Source organism: Neophocaena asiaeorientalis, unplaced genomic scaffold (assembly GCF_003031525.2).
Source record: "Neophocaena asiaeorientalis asiaeorientalis breed wild unplaced genomic scaffold, Neophocaena_asiaeorientalis_V1.1 scaffold30, whole genome shotgun sequence".
Lineage (NCBI taxonomy): Eukaryota > Metazoa > Chordata > Mammalia > Artiodactyla > Phocoenidae > Neophocaena > Neophocaena asiaeorientalis.
This window is the reverse complement of record NW_020174923.1, coordinates 970,541-991,346: the sequence shown is the minus strand read 5'-3', so window position 1 is coordinate 991,346 and position 20,806 is coordinate 970,541. Positions and strand designations below refer to the sequence as shown.

The window sequence follows — 20,806 nt, the reverse complement described above, 5'->3', positions numbered from 1 at the left end:
CTTCTTATTGCCCTCTCACTATCAATTCTTTCTTCTCTTTCATTAGCATACTCCCCAGATGCCATGGAGATTCACACTGCTTTAAATCCTTCCGGGTCCCCTCCCCTCTAACTGTGGCCACTGCGCAGCCAGCCCCCTCACTCTGAAGTCTCTGAAGACTCGATCTGTCCCAGGCCCTGGATACAGCCACCACCTACAGCAGTGCGGCTGCAAAACAAGACACCAGCCCTGGAGACTCACTCATGGAGCTGAAAACCTTGAACTCCCCAATTAATCTTACCGCCTCTCTTAACCCTACCAGTCTAGAATAACACGTTGAAACCCCTGAAATGCTTCCCCCATCAGACAATCAATTAACTGACAGAGACACAACCTTCCCATCTTCCTGCAACCAAACCTTCAGACGCCCTCCTATTCAGCCCACCAATCAGCCACTAAGCATTCTTTATTCTCTTTGAAATGTGTTTCTTTCCTATCCTTTCCGTCTTCACAGAAACTACACCACCGTGGAGTCCACCGCAGACACCTAAAGGAGGGTTGGCTCCCTTTCTCCGTGTCTATGCACACCCGCTGTGACCTTCTTAATACCACCTAGTCACATGTCCTAAAGCACTGCTTTCATTAAAGATTGGTATTTATATGGGGTTTCCCTGGTGGTGGAGGGGTAAAGAATCCCCCTGCCAATGCAGGGGACACGGGTTCGGGCCCTGGTCTGGGAAGATCCCACACGCTGCAGAGCAACTAAGCCCGTGTGCCACAACAACTGAGCCTGTGCTCTAGAGCCCGCGAGCCACAACTACTGAGCCCACCTGACACAACTACTGAAGCCCGTGAACCACAACTACTGAGCCCGTGTGCCACAACTACTGAAGCCCGTGCGCCTAGAGCCTGTGCTCCCAACAAGAGAAGCCACTGCAATAAGAAGCCTGCACACCGCAATGAAGAGTAGACCCGCTTGCCGCAACTAGAGAAAGCCCACCCGCAGCAACAGAGACCCAACACAGCCAAAAATAAATAAATAAATTTATTTTAAAAAAAGAACATTGTTAGTAGGAAGGGTTTTACGTTTTTTTTAAAAAACTAACAACACCTGATGTCAGTGAAGAAGTAAGAAATAGACAGTCCTATATACTTCTGGTTGGAGAACAAATTGGTATACACCTTCTGGAGGGCAATGTACCAAGACCTAACATAACCTAAGAAAGCAACCAAGTAGGTATAAAAGGACTCTTTTATGGAATTTTATTGCAGCATTACTTATATTAGCAATAAACTGGGAGCAACCTACATGCCCAAAAATGTCAGAATGTTTAAATAGGTTATGAACTATCTACTCAAAAGAAAAATTAGTGCTACCATTAATATTCATGCTAATAGAACTATTATTAACTTATACCAAATTTAAAACAGCACATAATAAAATAGTAATTATAATATGACCCCAATTTTGTTTAAATCTTAATTTTATAAATACACACAGAAAAAAATGAGGGAAAGATATATTTAACAAAATGTTAATACAAATTTTATTCATCTGACTTTATGTGTTTTTCAAATTTTTCAAGTTACAAATTATTTTGATAATAATAAAGTGGGATTAAAAAAATTGATCAAACCCCTTTTCACTTCCTGAAAGCATTTAAACAGCATATATGTAAAGTGGAATGTGGAGGGGAAAAAAATTAATCTCACTACTGCCTAAAATTTAAAAGCTAAACTTCTCAGTTTAGTATTCAAAGCTCCAATGCAGCCCAACCTGACGGCACTGCCCTCTAACCATAACTGAGTCCCGGTCACGGCCACACCTTTCTTCATGCCTCTTTCTGCCTCTAGTTCCTGCCCCCTCCTCCCTACCCACCCAGAAACATTCACAGCCGGCCTCTGAACATGAGAACCGCCATCCACGGTGACGGCTCGTCCTGAGGCCACCTGGAGAATGTTTCTAACCCAGCTGACCTTGCTTCTCCAAGTCCTCCTACTCTCTCCTCCGCCTCAGGATTCTACTTTCTAGATAACTCACTTTGGTTATATAGTTTGATCATACACGATCTTAAAGTTTATTTAACTGTTTCATGTGTATATCTCTTATTTCACCAACAAGAAAGTCAGCTTGTCGAGGGCAGGGACCATTCACGCTTCTTTGGAATGTTATTTCTCTTTCCTGTTCCCCAAGTCCTTCCCAGTGCTCACACAGTACTAAATGTCTAACAGCCAGTAATAGCCATTGTTTAGAATTAGTGAAGATGTTTTCCAAATACAACATGATTCTGCCACATCAACATACATACATGAAACAAATACTTTTTTACCCCAAGATTCCAACTATTAAGGCGAGCTTCGATGTCACTGTCATCCAAAGAAACATCAGATTTCCTCGAATGAATTTCCTAAAGTACAAAAGAGAAAAAGAAAAGCAGGATGAAAAAAAAGACAGGATGGAGGGAAGAAACAAAAGTGGAAAGGAAGGAGGGAAAGAAGGGAGTGAGAGAAGGAAGGAAAGAAGGGCAGAGGGGAGGGAGGGAAGGAGGGAGGGAGGGAGAAAACAGGACAAAATATATGTCATTCAGAGTAATAAGAGTTTTGTGTGCCTTTTTTAGTAATGCTATACTACCCTCAGAGGAAAGGATTATGTTACAACTGAGTTAGTTCTCAATTCTAAGTAATGACTGTTTATTACAGCTGCTTAAGGCTATGAGAGGCCTTCACAATATATTCACACAGCAACTAGATTTCAGAAAAAAAATATCAAAAGAATACTTTAAAAAATAATCCAGACCCTTCTCTTTAAGTTCTTTCACAAAAAGTTTTAATTGTGGTATACCACAGTAACTTTAAAGGGGGGTAGGGAAACACTTGAAAAAATGATTATTTACTCTCATTAAAATTAGTTAACAGGGAAGTTTGTATTGCTGTCCAAGAAGCTTTTTGTTCTTAAATTAATTCTCATTCATACACTGTACATAAAGAGAAATGAGCTTTGGATTCACATCATGAAAACATAATTATTTATTATGAAAGAGTAATTCTTTACTTCTTAAAAAAATTAAGGGACTTCCCTGGTGGTGCAGTGGTTAAGAATCTGCCTGCCAGTGCAGGTGACACGGGTTCGAGCCCTGGTCCGGGAAGATCCCACATGTCGCAGAGCAACTAAGCCCGTACGCCACAACTACTGAGCCTGCGCTCTAGAGCCTGCGAGCCACAACTACTGAGGCCTGCGCACCTAGAGCCCGTGCTCCCAACAAGAGAAGCCACCGCAATGAGAAGCCCGCGCACCGCAACGAAGAGTAGCCCCCGCTCACCGCAACTAGAGAAAGCCCGCGCGCAGCAACAAAGACCCAGCACAGCCAAAAATAAATAAGTAAAAATAAATAAATTTATAATAAAATAAAATAAAATTCCATGCTCTTTTCCCTCCCATACAATTTATTATATTACAAACGTATCAAACCAGATTAAAATTATAATTAACTGAGGACAGCCAAAGATCTGTACCCAGAAATGGACAATGACCTGAAAGCCCTACAAACTTAGAAAGTAAGTCTGTGGAAAATAATAATGTACATCCTACAGTACAGCCAAAATATTTTATTTTATTTAAATTTAAATTTAATTTCTTGGTATAGCATTTTCATGCTTTTAGAAAACCTCACTACTAACAAATAAATCTATTTATCTATGGTCATTTAAATTATCTGAAGTGATGAAAAATACATTAAAATGTTCTTCAGACACAGATGCAGAGAACAAACATATGGACACCAAGGAGGGAAAGCCACGGTGGGGTGGGGATGGTGGTGTGCTGAATTGGGCGATTGGGATTGACATGTATACACTGAGGTGTATAAAACTGATGACTAATAAGAACCTGCTGTATAAAAAGATAAATAAAATAAAATTCAAAATTTAAAAGAAAAAAAATGTTCTTCATATTTTACTGAATCTCCAGATTTCTATTGAACAAAATGTTGGGTTTATTATATACACTATATTAAAATTCATTATTGCCTCTACTGTTGGTCCCTTGCTTTTTGAATGTTTGTGTGTGTATGTGTGAATGAGAATGTCTTTTAAAATGCACCTCCCTTATTTATTTTGAGTAAATATGATTGATAATAAATTCACAAATATCTAAAATGTGCTGCTCTTTATATTAAGATATTTATGAAAGTTCCAAACTGGAACCCTTCATCACTGGAGAAAATGGAAGGAGTTATGTTCAGAGCCAATGTTCTAAAACAGTCATGTTTCACATTCGACTTGCTTGTAACCAAAAGTCTCATCACCCAAGACAAGCTGAGTTATGTTGTAGGAAGCAGGCAGAATCCTTCTCTTTATCCAGCGGACTGGAATGCTCATTAGCTCCATGGTCAAACCAAATCTATGTTAAGTAGTTACATGCAAGAGAAGTATTCCTATTTCAAGATAGGAACAGTTCACCTTCATCAGGAAGGCAGTGTTCCCCACTTCACTACAAACTAATCCCAATTTCTTAAGTTTATGACCATTGTGTGTCTAATCATTTTTAGACATATACTGAGTAAAAGGGGAAAAGTAACTAAAAAACAAAACCTTTTCAAAGTTATTCTTCAATGCACAGGAAAAATGATAGACTGATTAACACGATGCCTCAGAGTCTTTGAGAAAGCAGAAGGAACGCTATGGAACATACCAAATACACCACTTTCTTTGAAACCAGGATATTCACCAAAACCTTCAGACTTTATTGTTTGTAAGTAATCGTTGGAATTTAACAATATGAAACTAAAAATATGTGGAGTTTTTTTTGTTTTGTTTTGTTTTTTTGCGGTACACAGGCCTCTCACTGGTCTCTCCCGTCGCGGAGCACAGGCTCTGGACACGCAGGCTCAGCGGCCATGGCTCACGGGCCCAGCCGCTCCGCGGCATGTGGGATCCTCCTGGACCAGGGCACAAACCCATGTCCCCTGCATCGGCAGGCGGACTCCCAACCACTGCACCACCAGGAAAGCCCTACGTGGAGATATTTGAAAACAAGAAGCAAACAAACAAAAAAACAAAAGTAGAATCTGATCTTACATGACTCCTTGGGGTAATAATCTGTCCATCATCTCTGTAGGTTGGACTCATAGACTGTGATCTGGTTTGGAGCTTTGCAATGCATTGTTCCCTATTAAGAGACCAAAACAGTCACAGTCAGAATTGGGGGAATTCAGAGGACACAGCGGTATTCAAATCTAGGATTACAGTATTTTTTTCCTTTTGGAAATGAGATGACTGTTTATATTAACAATGACGTTTCAATAGCAAAGAAAAAAGAAATACGAATAATAACCACTTGTATTTATTAAACTATAAGTAAAATGTCTCCTAAATGCCACATGCTTGCTTACCAACAAATGCTATTGTTAAGTGGGACTATAATAAACCACATGTATTTCCCATTTTCCTACGTGTAGGAAGAGAAAAATTGAAGCATGCATTCTCAGAGAAGATAATTGTTTTAAAAGGTTAGCAAGTTTTGTTGGATTCATGTTTCACATCATGATGAAGTCTTAAAATATATAAAATAACAAAACTTTCACATAGCTGAAAGTCTGAATTAATTTGAAGCCATCTCAGAAACCACAGATAAATCAAAGTCCTAAATTGAAAAATATGCCATGTTAATTTAGGTAAAACATAAGTAGAGCATAAACAGGAAAATAGTTTAAGCTTCCAGATGAATTAGAACAAAAAGATTTTTCTCCAATATAAAATATAGTACAAAAAAGTGCCATTCTCAATATTCTACTTTAGCCTAGAGTCTCCCATATATTTTTTCTTTTTTAAAAAAGAGCTCTTTTGAGGTATAATTGACATACAAAGAACTGAACATATTTATTGTGTGCAATTTGATGAATTTGAACATACGCAAACACCTGTCATACCATCACCACAATCAAGGTAACAGACATATCCAGTACTTCCCAGAGTTTCCCTGTGACCCTTTGTTTTTGTTTTGTTGTAAGAACACTTAATATGAGGTCTATCCTTTTAACAAATTTTGAAGAGCACAATACTACATTGTTAACTAGGCACTATGCTGAAGATATGGAAACAACCCAAGTGTCCATTAACAGAGAAATGGGCAGCACAGAAGTGGTAGACACGTACGATGCGATACTGTTAACTCTTTAACTGGATTATGTGGATGGCACCTGGTGCAATCATCTTCCTGTACTGCCATATTTTTATATTACCAGGGATAATGGATAAATTACTTTATCCATTTTCCTAGGGAATCTAGTTTCCTAAGAAAATATTTGACTTCCCTTCATGTCCACTTCTCTCCCATATATTTCTATTCGAGCTACTTCAATGGAAGTTCCATGATTACAAATATCTATTCTCTGAATGGTTACTTCAAGAGACACAAAATGAAAACTAACCATTATTTAATGAATTAAAGCCACTGACTTTCAACCACTAGCCATATCAGGATTTCCTTCACAAGTTGTGGGTCATACTGAGTATTCTCAAAAGACAGAACAGTAGTTCAAAAAGACAAGATTAAAATTAATGTGTTTTTTGGTAGTTAACACTGACAGAATAACATTCCTTAGACTAGTTACTAAGTAACTGAGAATGCCTGAAAAAATTGTTTTAAAGAGAGCTGTGGATGTTTTTTATACCCCTACTCAGTAGTCCAGATATCCAAATACTTAAAAATAAATGAGATAAAGTAATATTTTGAGAATAATCTCATCAGCCAGTGTGCTTGAGCTGATATAAAGCATTTAAAACTTAGTATGTGGGAAGAGACACCCTGATATACCATACTAAGTAGTGGCCTGTTCTTCTTTAAGAATAGATTAAACAATCATAAAAAGAGCGATACTTAAAAATTGAAAAATGCTTAAATATTAAAAGTAATTCTTCTCATAGAAAATATTAATAAAAAAGAGGACTGAAACATTTATCTATTTATTACACAGGGTGCATACATAAAACAACACATCCTTTTAAGTCACATGTAGCTGTCTTCTGTAACGATCCTACCTCTTTCCCTTCTTAGTAAATTTTCAAAGTTATTGAATCTATGTCCTATCCTGCCATGTCCTCTCCAATCAACTACAATCTGACTTCCACTCATCCTGAAAGTGCTGTAAGTAAAGTCAGCATTGATCTCCTAGGTGCTCACGCAAATGACCCGCGATCTGTTCTTACCCTGGCTGCTCTCACCAAAACGTTAGGGGTGGTGCTTTAAAGATGCCACATTTATTGGCTCCACAGAACCATTCTTTCCCGGTTCCTATCTGGTCCTTTAGAAATCTCCTTCACAGCTTTTTCACTAGCTTTTCTTTCTCTGCCCATCTCATACATGCTATAATCCCTGGGGTTCTGTGTCTAACCATATTTATTTTCCTTTTATGTGCTTTCCCTGGTCAATCCAATATACTATTAGTTTTTCAAATAATAAGGAGAAGCTCTGATTACCAATCTACATCTCCAGCCCAAACTGCTCTCTTGGCCTCCAACCCCATTGCAAATACAAACTGAATAGCCCTACCTCCAATTCAACATGCCCCAAACTAAATTCATTCTATTTCCCCTGAAACATGCTCCAGTGCAGGCCAAGTAAAGCAGAGGCATTGCTGAAGTCAGCTTCTTGTGAAGGCAGTTGAGCCAACTAAAGAAGGAGGTCAGCATCATTGCTAAGATCCAGCTGGCACAAGAAGCATGGGGCATTAAGCACAGAAGTTTCATCTCTTGCCACTGATAATGACTCCAGCTGGAAACACAATTAACTGGAACTCTAAGGAGGCACAAAGACGGCTCACATTCACAGTGATGGGGCTGGAGGTCAGGGTGAACAGGGAGACAGAGGGCAGGGGGCAAAGCTTAACCCTGTGTTATCCTTTAGGAAGAACAGCAGGTGCTGCCTGCCACAGAGAATAAATAGCAAGTCATGGTGCTTATGAAGACAGCCTACCGTTGGTACGGGGGACACGATTACAGCGAGGTCAGGACTACGGAGCTTGTGCCAATGAGGAGGAGGGACTGTGGCTCATTCACATGTGGGTGCCAAGCTAGCCCAGAAAGCAGGGTCTCAGAGTATGAGTAAGATTCCCTGACGTGCAAGTGCCTCCTTCCTCCTCTGGAAGAGTAAAACTAGAGGAAATGTAAGTTTTTCCCTTTCACTTTTTCCTAATGCTAAAATATTTCAACGACAATCCAGAAACATTCTCCCAGCATCTTTGCTGATTCCAAATACTACAGAAACATAGACTTGTCACTATAAAAATAAAGAGATAAGTAATGAGACATATAATAAGCTTTAAAAGCCTAAACAAAGACTGACTGAATTTCTTCCTGCAAAAGAAACTTATACATATGGAAAATTTCTAAAATGTCTTTAATTTGTGTCCTCAATGTGATTCAAGTAGACATTTCAGATATAAAAAGGAAATAAACAATCTGTGATCATAAAAATGTGCTTAAAAATGAAAAACATCATTACCAAATTTTAAAACCACAATGTAAGAAGAGAATGGCAGATAAAATATAGCATAAAATCAAATCAGTGAATTAGAAAACTACTTCAAGAAATATTCTGAGAACACACAAAAAATTTAAGGGATGAATATAATAAATAAAAATGCAACAGATAAGGAAGATAAATTCAAAATCTCTCATACCAAAATAATATGAATTCCAGAAGGCATAAATAAAACAGAAACTGGGAAAATAATAATTAAAGAAATAGTAGTGACAATGCCAGTCAAGACTGCATTGGAGAAAAACCTAAAGGAATAACCTAGAACATCTCTTTTAGCTCGGACAAAAATGCAATGCCCAAAAAACCCCAAAAAATGTAATGCCATGCTATTGTCAAAAAGACCACAAATAAATGTTGGTGAGGATGTGGAAAAAAGGAAAACCTAGCACCCTGTCAGTGGGTATGTAAATTGGTGGAGCCACTATGGAAAACAGTAAGGATCGTCCTCAAAACACTAAAAATAGAACTACCATATGATCCAGCAATTCCACTCCTGGGTATATATGCAAAGAAAATGAAAACACTAATTCAAAAAGATACATGCACCCCAATGTTCACAGCAGCACTATTTACAATAGCCAAGACATGGAAGCAACCTAGATGTCCAGCAACAGATGAATGGATGAAGGTGTGGTACATATATACAATGGAATACTACTCAGCCATAAAAAGGAATAAAATTTTGCCCTTTGCAACAACAAGGATAGACCTAAAATGTATTATGCTGAATGAAATAAGTTAGACACAGAAAGGCAAACACTGAATGTTATCATTTATGTGTGAAATCTGAAAAACAAAGCAAACAAATATAACAAAACAGACTCACAAGCTAATTGTTACCAGTAGCAAGAGGGGTGGCGGGAGGGACAAGGTAGGAGGAGGGGATTAAGAGGTACAAACCACTATGTATAAAATAAATAAGATACAAGGATATATTGTACAGCACAGGGAATATAGCCAATATTTTATAATAACTTTAAATGGAATATAATCTATAAAAATACCGAATCACTAGTAGTATGCCTGAAACTAATATAATATCGTAAATCAACTATACTTTAATTTTTAAAAATGTAACGTCATAAAAAGGACAGGAACTGAAGGTCTGCCAGGCTCTGGTTTCAGAGACAGCTAGAAAGAGCAGGAAGTATGACTCTGGACAAGTAGGAGAGAATCAAAGTTCCTCTAAGTAGAAGGACAAAGTCAAACTCATCAAGAAACCAGAAGCAGGGATGGAGTTCCTTGTTCTTGAGAAGAAGCTGAAAATCAGTGCTGGTGACCACTTTGGAAAGCTCTGGCTTATAAGAAGCTTTGTGCCCTGGAAAGGCAAGGAACACAGACATGGCCTCAAAGCCAAGGAACTAGACTCGTCGTATGAAAGGACAGAGTTCAAAGTGAAAAGAGGGGGCGCAGTGGTTAAGAATCCGCCTGCCAATGCAGGGGACACGGGTTTGATCCCTGGTCCGGGAAGATCCCACATGCCACGGAGCAACTAAGCCCGTGCGCCACAACTACTGAGCCCTCGTGCTACAACTACTGAAGCCCACATGCCCTACAGCCCGTGCTCCGCAACAAGAGAAGCCACTGCAGTGAGAAGCCCGCGCACCGCAATGAAGAGTAACCCCTGCTCGCCACAACTAGAGAAAGCCCGCACGCAGCAATGAAGACCCAATGCAACCAAAAATAATTTTTAAAAATTAAAAAAAAAAAGTGAAAAGAGGCATTTGGTCCCCCAAATTCCTATAAACAGGAGGCAGCCTGAGAAAACTACTCAGCTTAAAACAAATCATTGCTTCTGTTAAAAAGAAAAAAAAAAAAAAAAAGATAATTCAGAATGAAAAGTCAAGAACCCAAAAGACAGAGCAGAGAACCATGAAGAACACTTCCAGGAAGCAGCACTAAGCCCTAATCAAGAAACTGGCAATCAGCACCTGCTAGATTTCAGAATTTCTATAGAACTGTCATTGGTTTTTGTCTCCCATTTTCCCTGTTTTTTAAATGGGAATTCTCCAGTCCCTCTCTCACCACTGGGGGGTGGGGGGGAGGTAACTTACAACTTTAGTTCACAGGTGTTTACAATGGAAGAAGCCACACCAGGAAAGTCTCACCTACACCTAGATATGACTTTTATTAGGTTTACTGAAGTATAATTTATGTACTGTAAAGCCATACCCATTTAAAATGTAGAGTTCTGACAAATGTATATTACCTGTGTAACCAGTACAATGAAGATACAGATTCTTTCCATCACATCCAGAAGTTCTCTTGGCCTCCTTGGCAATCAATCTACTCCCTCCCACAAACCCAGGCAACCTGCATTTTGCAGAATCTCTTATATGTGGAATCAAACAGAATGCACTTTTTATGTCTGGCTCCTCTCACTAAGGTAGAGAGATTTAGCCATGTTGTTGCATGTATCAAAGTTCATTTCTTTTTATTGATTAGAAGTATTCCATTATATGCATGAACCTTAATTTCCTTTTTGATTCATGTACTGATGGACACTTGTCTCCACATTTGGCTACTATGAATAAAGCTGCTATGGACATTCAAGAATTTATGTGGACATACATTTTCATTTCTCTTGACATGTAGGAATAGAATTGTGAGGTCATATGGTAAATTATCTAAAACTTTGTAAGAAATTGGTAAACTGTTTTCCAAAGTGGTGGGGGCACTTTATATTCCCATTAATGCTGTATGAGACTTCCAGTTTCATCTCATTGTCACCATACTTGGTTTTCTGTCTTTATCATTTTAGCCATTCTAATGGGTGTATAGTGGTATCACATTGTGCTTTATAATTTTCATTTCCCTGATAAAGGATGATGTTGTCCATTTTTTCATCTGTGTACATTAGCCATTTATTTATATATACATTTTGTGAAGTGTCTGTAAAATCTTTTGCACATTAATTGGGTTGTTGTCTACTTTTCCTTGAGTTGCACATACTCTAGACACAAATCATTTATCAGATATATGTATTTAGAATATTTTCTCTATATGCAAGGAGCACCATCTATTCATGATATAATACCCTTTGCATATTTTCTGGATACAATATGCTAATTAAGAATTTTTAAATCTATATTCATGCAGGAATATTAGTATGTAGTTTTACATTCTGGGCATGTCTGTCTTCTTTTGAAAACAAAGGAATACAGACTTAACAAAGTGAGTTGGGAAGCATTCCCTCTTTATTTCCTGAAAAAAATTCATGTAAGATGATATCATTTCTTCCATAAAAGCCTGATAGAATTCACCAAGGAAACCATCTGGGCTTACAGATTTCTTTATAGGAAGGTAGTTAATTATAAAATAAACTTCTTTGGTTAACTATAGGGATACTCAGATTCCCCATTTCTTCTTGTCTTTTAAGGAATTCTTCTATTTCATCCAAATTTTCACTGCTACACATTGTAGCCTCATTATACTTATTTATTTTTTTGGCCATGCCACGTGCTTGCAGGATCTTACTTCCCTGACCAGGGGTCGAACCCGGGCCTCTAGCAGTGAAAGTGAGGAGTCGTAACCACTGGACCACGAGGGAATTCCCACCTCGTCATATTCTGAATGTCTGTAAGATCTGTGTGGAGCCTCCTCTTTCATTCATTCCTGACGTTGCGAATTTGTGTTTTCTCTCCCATTTTTAAATTTTTAACTGTGGCAAAATGCATGGAACATAAAGTTTACCATCGTAACCACTCTTAAGTGTCAGTTCAGTGGCTGGAAGTACAATCACAGTGCTGTGCAACCACCATCACCATCCACCTCTAGAATTGTTCCATCTTCCCAAGACGGAAACACCTTACCTATTAAACAATACCTTCCCTTTCTCCTCTCCCCTCAGCCCCTGGCAAACACCATTCTACTTTCTGCTTCTACGAATTTATACTTCATGTAAGTGGAATCATACAGTATTTTTCATTTTGTGACTGGCTTATCTGCCTTAGCATAATATCTTCAAGGTTCACCCACGTTGTAACATGTGTCAGAATTTCCTTCCTTTTTAAGGCTCAAGAATATTCCATTGTATTATATGCCACATTTTTATGCATTCATCCATTGATGGATACTTGGGATGCTTCCATCTTTTGGCTACTGAAAATAATGATGCTATGTACAAGGCTATACAAGTATCTGTTTGGGTCCCTGTTTTCAATTATTTTGGATATATACATGGAAGTGGGATTTCTGTATGATATGGTAATTGGATTTTTAATTTTTTTGATGAGCTGCTGACGGTGTTCAACCACAGCTACACTATTTTACATTCCCACCAACAGCACAGAGGGGTCCAACTTCTCCACATCCTTGCCAAACACTTGTTTTGTTTGTTTTATAGTAGCCATCCTAATAGATGGCATCTCATTATGGTTTTGACTTGCATTTCCAGAATGATTACTGATCAATTTTTTGGAGAAATGTCTATGCAAGTCCTTTGCCCACTTTTTAATCAGGTTGTTTGTTTTTGTTGTTGTTGAATTGTGGGGTTCTTCACATACTCTGGATATTAACCCTTTTTCAGGTAGGTGATTCGCAAATATTTTCTCCCATTCCACGGGTTGCCTTTTCACTCTGCTGATTGCGTCCTTCGATGCACAGAAGTTTTAAATTTTGACATGGTCCAATTTATCTACAGCTTTTTTTGGTTGTTGCTTGTGCTTTTGGTATCATATCCAATAAATCAATGCCAAATCCATCGTCATGAAGCTTTCCCCCGATATTTACCTTTAGGTATTTGATCCATTTTGCGTTAATTTTTTTGTTTGTTTTTGTTTTTGTTTTTGCGTTACGCGGGCCTCTCACCGTTGTGGCCTCTCCCGTTGCAGAGCACAGGCTCCAGACGTGCAGGCTCAGCGGCCATGGCTCACAGGCCCAGCCGCTCCGCGGCATGTGGGATCTTCCCGGACCGGGGCACGAACCCGCATCCCCTGCATCGGCAGGCGGACTCTCAACCACCGAGCCACCAGGGAAGCCCCCTTAATTTTTATATATAGTAAAAAGTAAGAGTCCAACTTCATTCTTTTGCATGTGAATATCCAGTTTTGCCACACCATTTGTTGAAAAGACTGTCCTTTTCCTATTGAATGGTCTTGGCACCCTTATCAAAAATCATCTGACCATATATGCAAGGGCTTATCTCTGGGCTCGCTATTCTAATCTATTAGTCTATATGTCTGTCTTTATGCCAGTACGAGACTTTTTTATTAATTTGTCCAATCCTTAATTTGTTCATTCATTCATATTCATTCAACAAATAACTGAGTTATTAACTGTGCTCCATGGTACAGTGACAGGCCTTAGGAATATAATTGTGAGCAAGACGGTCTCTCTCCTCAAGGAGCTTTGTGAATAGGAACCACAGACTGGTATCAGAGCAGACGACACCCCTTCTATAGTTTGTTAAAGATCATTCCCAACAGTCTTTGCATCATCTTCATAAAACACGAAGTCATAAGGAGAAAAAAAAAACGCTTCATTGATTGCTACATACAGGTACCTAAGTACCGTGGCCTCTATATCATTAACACTGACAAATTGTGGTGCCTCACTTACCAAATTTGGTCAATGTATCATGTGTTAACAGGCACACTCACATTTACAGTGCTGTCTGTCCTTTGTATAGAGGTTGGTTTGGGTACATTTCCTCTTTGCTTCAACAAATACCGAGTACAAAGAACATCTAGAATCTCCAAAGGTGTGTGGACTTATATATATTTTTTTGGTGCTCTCTCCAAGTGAATTTAGCATCTCAGTGTAGCCAAGCAAGAAACTTATTTAATTCAAAAACTGCTAGTTATTTTTTATTTAAAATGCAAACAAAAATATGTTCATTACAAAAGGTAAATAAAACTGGCAACAGACCTAGCTTCCCACGTTTCCCAGCACAAACACCAAACGTGAAAGTGAACTGTAGGGTTGTGTACAGTTCTCTCTTTCCTTCATGTATCTTAGACTAGCATCAGCATTGACCGTCCTGCAAAATAGCCTTGTTTCCCAGAAACAGGAAGACTACTATACCTGGGTTGGGAAATCTATCCTTGCTATATCCAAAATATTTACATGGTTGTAACATTTCTGATGTTTTTTTTTCAACTCTAGCAATTTTATAGCCACTTTTTACCTCTTCTTCTTTCCACACCTCTAATCTCTATTATGAGGTGCTAGCTACTAGAAGGGAGGTAAGATTAAAACTGCACACTGATGCAGAAAGCTCACTCTATCCTTTGAGGATAGCATGACACTGTTTAGATTACTGTGGATTGTAGGAAGTTTTGAAATTAGAAAATGTTAGAATTCCAGTTTTGCTTTTCTTTTCCAAGACTGTTTTAGCTATTCAGTGTCACTTGAGATTCCATGACTTTTAGGAAGTATTTTTCCTTTTCTGAAAAGAAAAAAAAAGCCACTGGAATGTTGATAGGGATCGTATTGGGTTGGCCAAAACGTTCATTCGGGTTTCCCATGTTACCCAACCCAATATTATTCAATATATCACTTTGGGTTGTATTGTACATCTTAATAATATTAAGTCTTCCAATCCATGAACTCCTGTCTTTCCATTTACTGGTGTCTTTTTAAATTCCTCTCAATATTTTGTAGTGTTTTTAGTGTACAAGCCCTTGGTTAAGTTTATTCCTAAGTATTCTATTCTTTTTGACACTGTTGTAAATGGAACTGTCTTCTTAATTTCCTTTTCAGATTGTTCACTGTTACTGTATAAAATTGTGACTGATTTTTATTTGTTGGTTTTGTATCCTGCTACTTTATTGAATTTGTTTATTAGTTCTAATAGTTTTTTGTGGAATATTTAGTTTTCTGTATGTAAGATGGTATCATTTGTGAACAGAGATCATTTTTCTTCTCTTTTCAATTTCGATGACTTTTCTTTCTTTTTCTTGCCTCATTGCTCTGATTAGGACTTCCAGTACTATGTTGAATAGAAGTGATGAGAGTGGGCATCCCTGTCTTTTACTGCTCTTAAAGGTAAAACTTTTGCTTTCACTCTTAAGTATGCTGTTAGCTGTGGGCTTTTCATACACGGCCTTTATTCTTTTGAGGTAGTTTCCGTCTATTCATAGTCTGTCAACTATTTTTATCATGAAAGGGTGTTAAATTTTGTCACATGCTTTTTCTGCATCAATTGAGATGATCACGTGTTTCTTTTCCATCATTCTGTTAATGTGGTGTACTATAATGATTGTTTCATTTGTCAAATTTTCCTTGCATTCCGTGAATATATCCCACTTTGTCATGGTGTATAATCCTTTCAATGTGCTGTTGAATTGTTTGCTAGTATTTTTTTCAGGGTTTTTTCATCAACATTCCATCAGGAATATTGGTTTGTAGTTTTCCTGTAGTGTCTTTGTCTGGCTTTGGTATCACAGTAATGCTGGCCTCATACCATGAATCTGGAAGTATTCCCTCCTCCTCAATTTTGGAAGAGTTTAAGAGTTTGGATTGGTGTTAACTATTCTTTAAATGTTTGACAGATTCACCAGTGAAGCTATCTGGTCCTAGGCTTTTCTTTGTTGGAAGGTTTTTGAATATTGCTTCAATCTCCTTACTAGTTATAGGTCTGTTCTCGAAATAGAAATAGATTTTCTATTTCTTCATGATTCAGTCTTGGTAGACTGTGTTTCTAGGAAATTATCCACTTCATCTAGGCTACCCAATGTGTTGGTTTACAACTGCTCATTGTACTCACTTATAATGTTTTATTTCTGTAAAATCAGTTACAATGTCTCTTCTTTCATGTCTGATTTCAGTTGTCTTTTTTCTAGTGGTTTCCATGATTTTCTCTAATGTTTTCCCATTTTCTGTTTTATTTCCTTTCTTCTGCTAGCTTCAGAGTTTGTTCTTTTCCTAGTTCCTTAAGATGTAAATTTAGGTTGTTGATGTCAGATTTTTCTTTTTTAATGTAAGATTTTACAACTATAAATTCCCCTCATAGCACTGCTTTCACTGCATCCCGTAAGTTTTGGTATGTTGTGTTTTCGTTTTCATTTGTCTCAAGATATTTTCTGATTTCCCTTTTGATTTCTTTTGACTTCTTGACTATGAGTGTGTTATTTTCCACATATTTATGAATTTTCCAGTTTTACTATTGATTCCTAGTTTCCCTACACTTTGATCAGCAAAGATACTCTGTATGATTTCAATCTTTTAAAATATATTAAAACTGGTTTTGTGGACTATCAAATGGCTTTATCCTGGAGAATATTCCACGTGCACTTGAGAATAATGTATTCTACTGCTGTTGGATGGAATGTTCTCTATATATTGGTTTGGTCAATTTGGCCTGCAGTGTTCAAGTCCTCTGTTTCTTTATGATCTTCTGATTGTTCTAACCATCACTGAATGTGTGGTACTGAAGTTTTCTTACCACTATTGTAGAGCTATTTCTCCCTCCATTCTGTTGATGTTTGACTCATATATTTAAGACTTCTGATGTTTGGTGCATGTATGTTTATAACTGTTATATCTTCCTGGTTCATTGACCCTTTCATCATTATATAAGTTCATTCTTTGTCTCTTGTAACAGGTTATTACTTAATCTATTTCTTATAATACAAATCCACTCCTGCCCTCTTTTGGTTACTATTTGCATGGAATATCTTTCCATCCTTTCACTTTCAACTTGGATGTGTCCTTAGATCTAAAGTGAGTCCCTTGTCCCTTGTAGGTAGCATATAGTTGGATATCATTTTATTCAACTGCCTCTGTAATCCTATAAAAAATAAAAAGTGGAGTTGTAAACCAGAATTACCATTCTACAGGTTTTTATATTTACCAGTGTATTTCTCTCTTTTTATTTCATGAGTCTAACTAGAATTTATCAATTTTATTTAACTTTAAAAAAAAAAACAATGTTTGCCTCCATTGACTTTATTGTTTTCCTGTTGCATTGATTTCCACTCTTATCTATTTTATTTCCTTCATTCTGCTTACATTGGATTCACTCAGCTCTTATTCTTCCATCTTCCAAAGGGAGAAGTTGTGACCACTGATTTTGGATTTTTCTTCTTTTCTGACACAAGCATTAAAAATTCTAAATTTCCCTCTAAGCTGCATCTCATAAATTTTGATATGTTGTATTTTCTTTATCATTTGGTTCAAAATGTCTATAAACCCTTGTGATTTCTTTCGTGACAAATAGGTTATTTAGAAGTGAGTTTTTTTAATTTATAAACGTTTGACGGCTTTTCTGGATGTACTATAATTGTTTCTTATTAAATTCCAATAAGATCAGAAAACATGCTCCGTGTGACTTCCATCCTTTGAGACCAACTGAATTTCTTTTACGACCCAGACGTGACTTATCCCGATGAACATACCATGTGCACTTGAAGAATGTGTAATCTGCACTTATTGGATGGGGTATTTCTTAGATGTCAACTAGGTTGAGGTAGCTCAGAGTATTGTTCAAATCTTCTACATCCTTGTTGATTCTTTGGTCATGTTGCTCCATAATTCCTAAGAAAGGGATGTTAAAATCTGCAACAATGGCTGTAGATTTGTCTATGTCTCTCTTTAGCTCTTGTTACTTTTTGGTACCCGTATTTTTTTTTTAAACAGATCTTTATTGGAGTATAATTGCTTCACAATACTGTGTTAGTTTCTGTTGTACAACAAAGTGAATCAGCCATATGTGTACATATATCCCCATATCTCCTCCCTCTTGCATCTCCCTCCCACCCTCCCTATCCCACCCCTCTAGGTCATCGCAAAGCACCGAGCGGATCTCCCTGTGCTATGCTGCTGCTTCCCACTAGCTATCTATTTTACATTCGGTAGTGTATATATGTCGATGCTGCTCTTACTTCGCCCCAGCTTTCCCCTCCCCCACCGTGTCCTCATGTTCATTCTCTATGTCTATGTCTTTATTCCTGCCCTGCCACTTGGTTCATCAGTACCATTTTTTTTTTAGATTCCATATATATGTGTTACCATACAGCATTTGTTTGTCTCTTTCTGACTTACTTCACCCTGTATGACAGACTCTAGGTCCATCCACCTCACTACAAATAACTCAATTTCATTTCTTTTTATGGCTGAGTAATATTCCATTATATATATGTACCACATCTTCTTTATCCATTCATCTGTCGATGGACATTTAGGTTGCTTCCATGTCCTGGCTATTGTAAATAGTGTTGCAGTGAACACTGTGGTACATGTCTCTTTTTGAATTATGGTTTTCTCAAGATATTTGCCCAGTAGTGGGATTGCTGGGTCATATGATAGTTCTATTTTTAATGGAGCTGGGGGAATCAGGCTCCCCAATTTCAGACTATACCACAAAGCTACAGTAATCAAGACCATATGGTACTAGCACAAAAACAGAAATACAGATCAATGGAACAGGATAGAAAGCCCAGAGATAAACCCACTCACATATGGGCACCTAATTTACGACAAAGGAGTCAAGAACATATAATGGAGAAAAGACAGTGTCTTTAATAAGTGGTTCTGGGAAAACTGCACAGCTACATGTAAAAGAATGAAATTAGAACAGTACCTAACACCATACACAAAAATAAACTCAAAATGGATTAAAGACCTAAATACAAGACCAGATACTATAAACTCTTAGAGTAAAACAAAGGAAAAGCATTCTTTGACATAAACCACAGCAAGATCTTTTTTGACCCACTTCCTAGAGTAACGGAAATAAAAATAAAAATAAACAAATGGAACCTAATAAAACTTCAAACCTTTTGCACAGCAAGGGAAACCATAAACAAGATGAAAAGACAACCCTCAGAATGGGAGAAAATATTTGCAAATGAAACAACAGACAAAGGATTAATCTCCAAAATATACAAACAGCTCATGGAGCTCAATATCAAAAAAAACAAACAATCCAGTTAAAAAATGGGCGGAAGACCTAAATAGACATTTCACCAAGGAAGACATACAGATGGCCAAAAGGCACATGAAAAGATGCTCAACATCACTAATTATTAGAGAAATGCAAATCAAAACTACAATGAGGTATCACCTCACACTGGTCAGAATGGCCATCATCAAAAAATCTAGAAACAATAAATTCTGGAAAGGGTGTGGTGAAAAGGGAACCCTCCTGTACTGTTGGTAGGAATGTAAATTGATACACCCACTATGAAGAACAGTATGGAGGTTCCTTTGCTACATGTATTTTTGAAGCTCTATTATTTGATGCATACACACTTATAACTGTTATGTCATGCTTATGAATTGACCCCTGTATCATTACAAAATGATTCTATTCATCTCTGGTAATTCTCCTTGTCTTAAAGTCTATTTTATCTCATATTTAATATGGCCATTCCAGCTTTCTTATGTTTGTTGTTCCCATTACACATCTCTTTACATCCTTTTAGTTTTAATTTACTTGTCCTTGTATGTATGTCTCTTACAGACAACATACAGTTTGTTCGTGCTTTTTGATCCAGTCTAACAACCGCTGCCTTTAGATTAGAGTGTTGAGTCCATTTACATTTAACGTAATCACTGATACGGTTCTATTTACTCTGCCATTTTGCTATTGGTTTTACATTTGTCCCATCTTTCTTTGTTCCTGTTCTTTCTCCCCTACCTCCTTTGACTGTGTTCTTTGACTATTTCATTGTATTCCATTTTAATCCCTCTAGTTATATTTCTTTCTAGCTGTATGCCTATTATATTTTTAGTACTTGTTCGAGGTATGTGCTAGGCTAGCAGTCCCCAACCTTTTTGGCACCAGGGACCGGTTTTGTGGAGGGCAATTTTTCCACAGACGGGGGGTGGGAGGGGAATGGTTCAGGTGATAATGTGACCGACGGGGAGCAGCAGATGAAGGTTGCTCACTTGCCCGCCGCTCACCTCCTGCTGTGCGGCCCGGTTCCTAACAGGCTGCGGACCGTTACCGGTCCATAGCCTGGGGGTTGGGGAACCCTGTGCTAGGCAATATCTAATATGCCTCCCAGTTATCCCAAAATCCCTTGTGTAATGCCCTTTTCTTGAGTGTGGACTGAACCTAGTGACTTACTTCTAATAACCAGAATCTGGCAAAAGTGATGGATTATCACTTCGAAAACTACCTTATGAAAAGACTCTGGCTTTGGGCTTCCCTGGTGGCACAGTGGTTGAGAGTCCACCTGCCAATGCAGGGGACACGGGTTCGTGCCCTGGTCCGGAAAGGTCCCGCATGCCGCGGAGCGGCTGGGTCCGTGAGCCATGGCCGCTAAGCCTGCGCGTCCGGAGCCTGTGCTCCGCAACGGGAGAGGCCACAAGAGAGGCCCGTGTACCGCAAAAAAAAAAAAA

At 38.0% G+C, this 20,806-nt stretch overlaps 1 protein-coding gene across 8 annotated transcripts in view; it reads right to left on the bottom strand.

Annotated features, from left to right (window-relative positions):
• The window catches only part of CEP112 (centrosomal protein 112), a 418,056-nt gene that overhangs the window by 372,826 nt on the left and 24,424 nt on the right, over window positions 1-20,806 (bottom strand). For all 8 annotated transcript variants that reach the window (XM_024761157.1, XM_024761159.1, XM_024761160.1 and 5 more), the window contains 2 exons: window positions 5,056-5,146; window positions 2,310-2,387 (listed from right to left, as the gene is read on the bottom strand). In XM_024761157.1, the coding sequence (XP_024616925.1) occupies window positions 2,310-2,387; window positions 5,056-5,146 (169 nt within the window). The remainder of the gene's footprint in view (window positions 1-2,309; window positions 2,388-5,055; window positions 5,147-20,806) is intronic.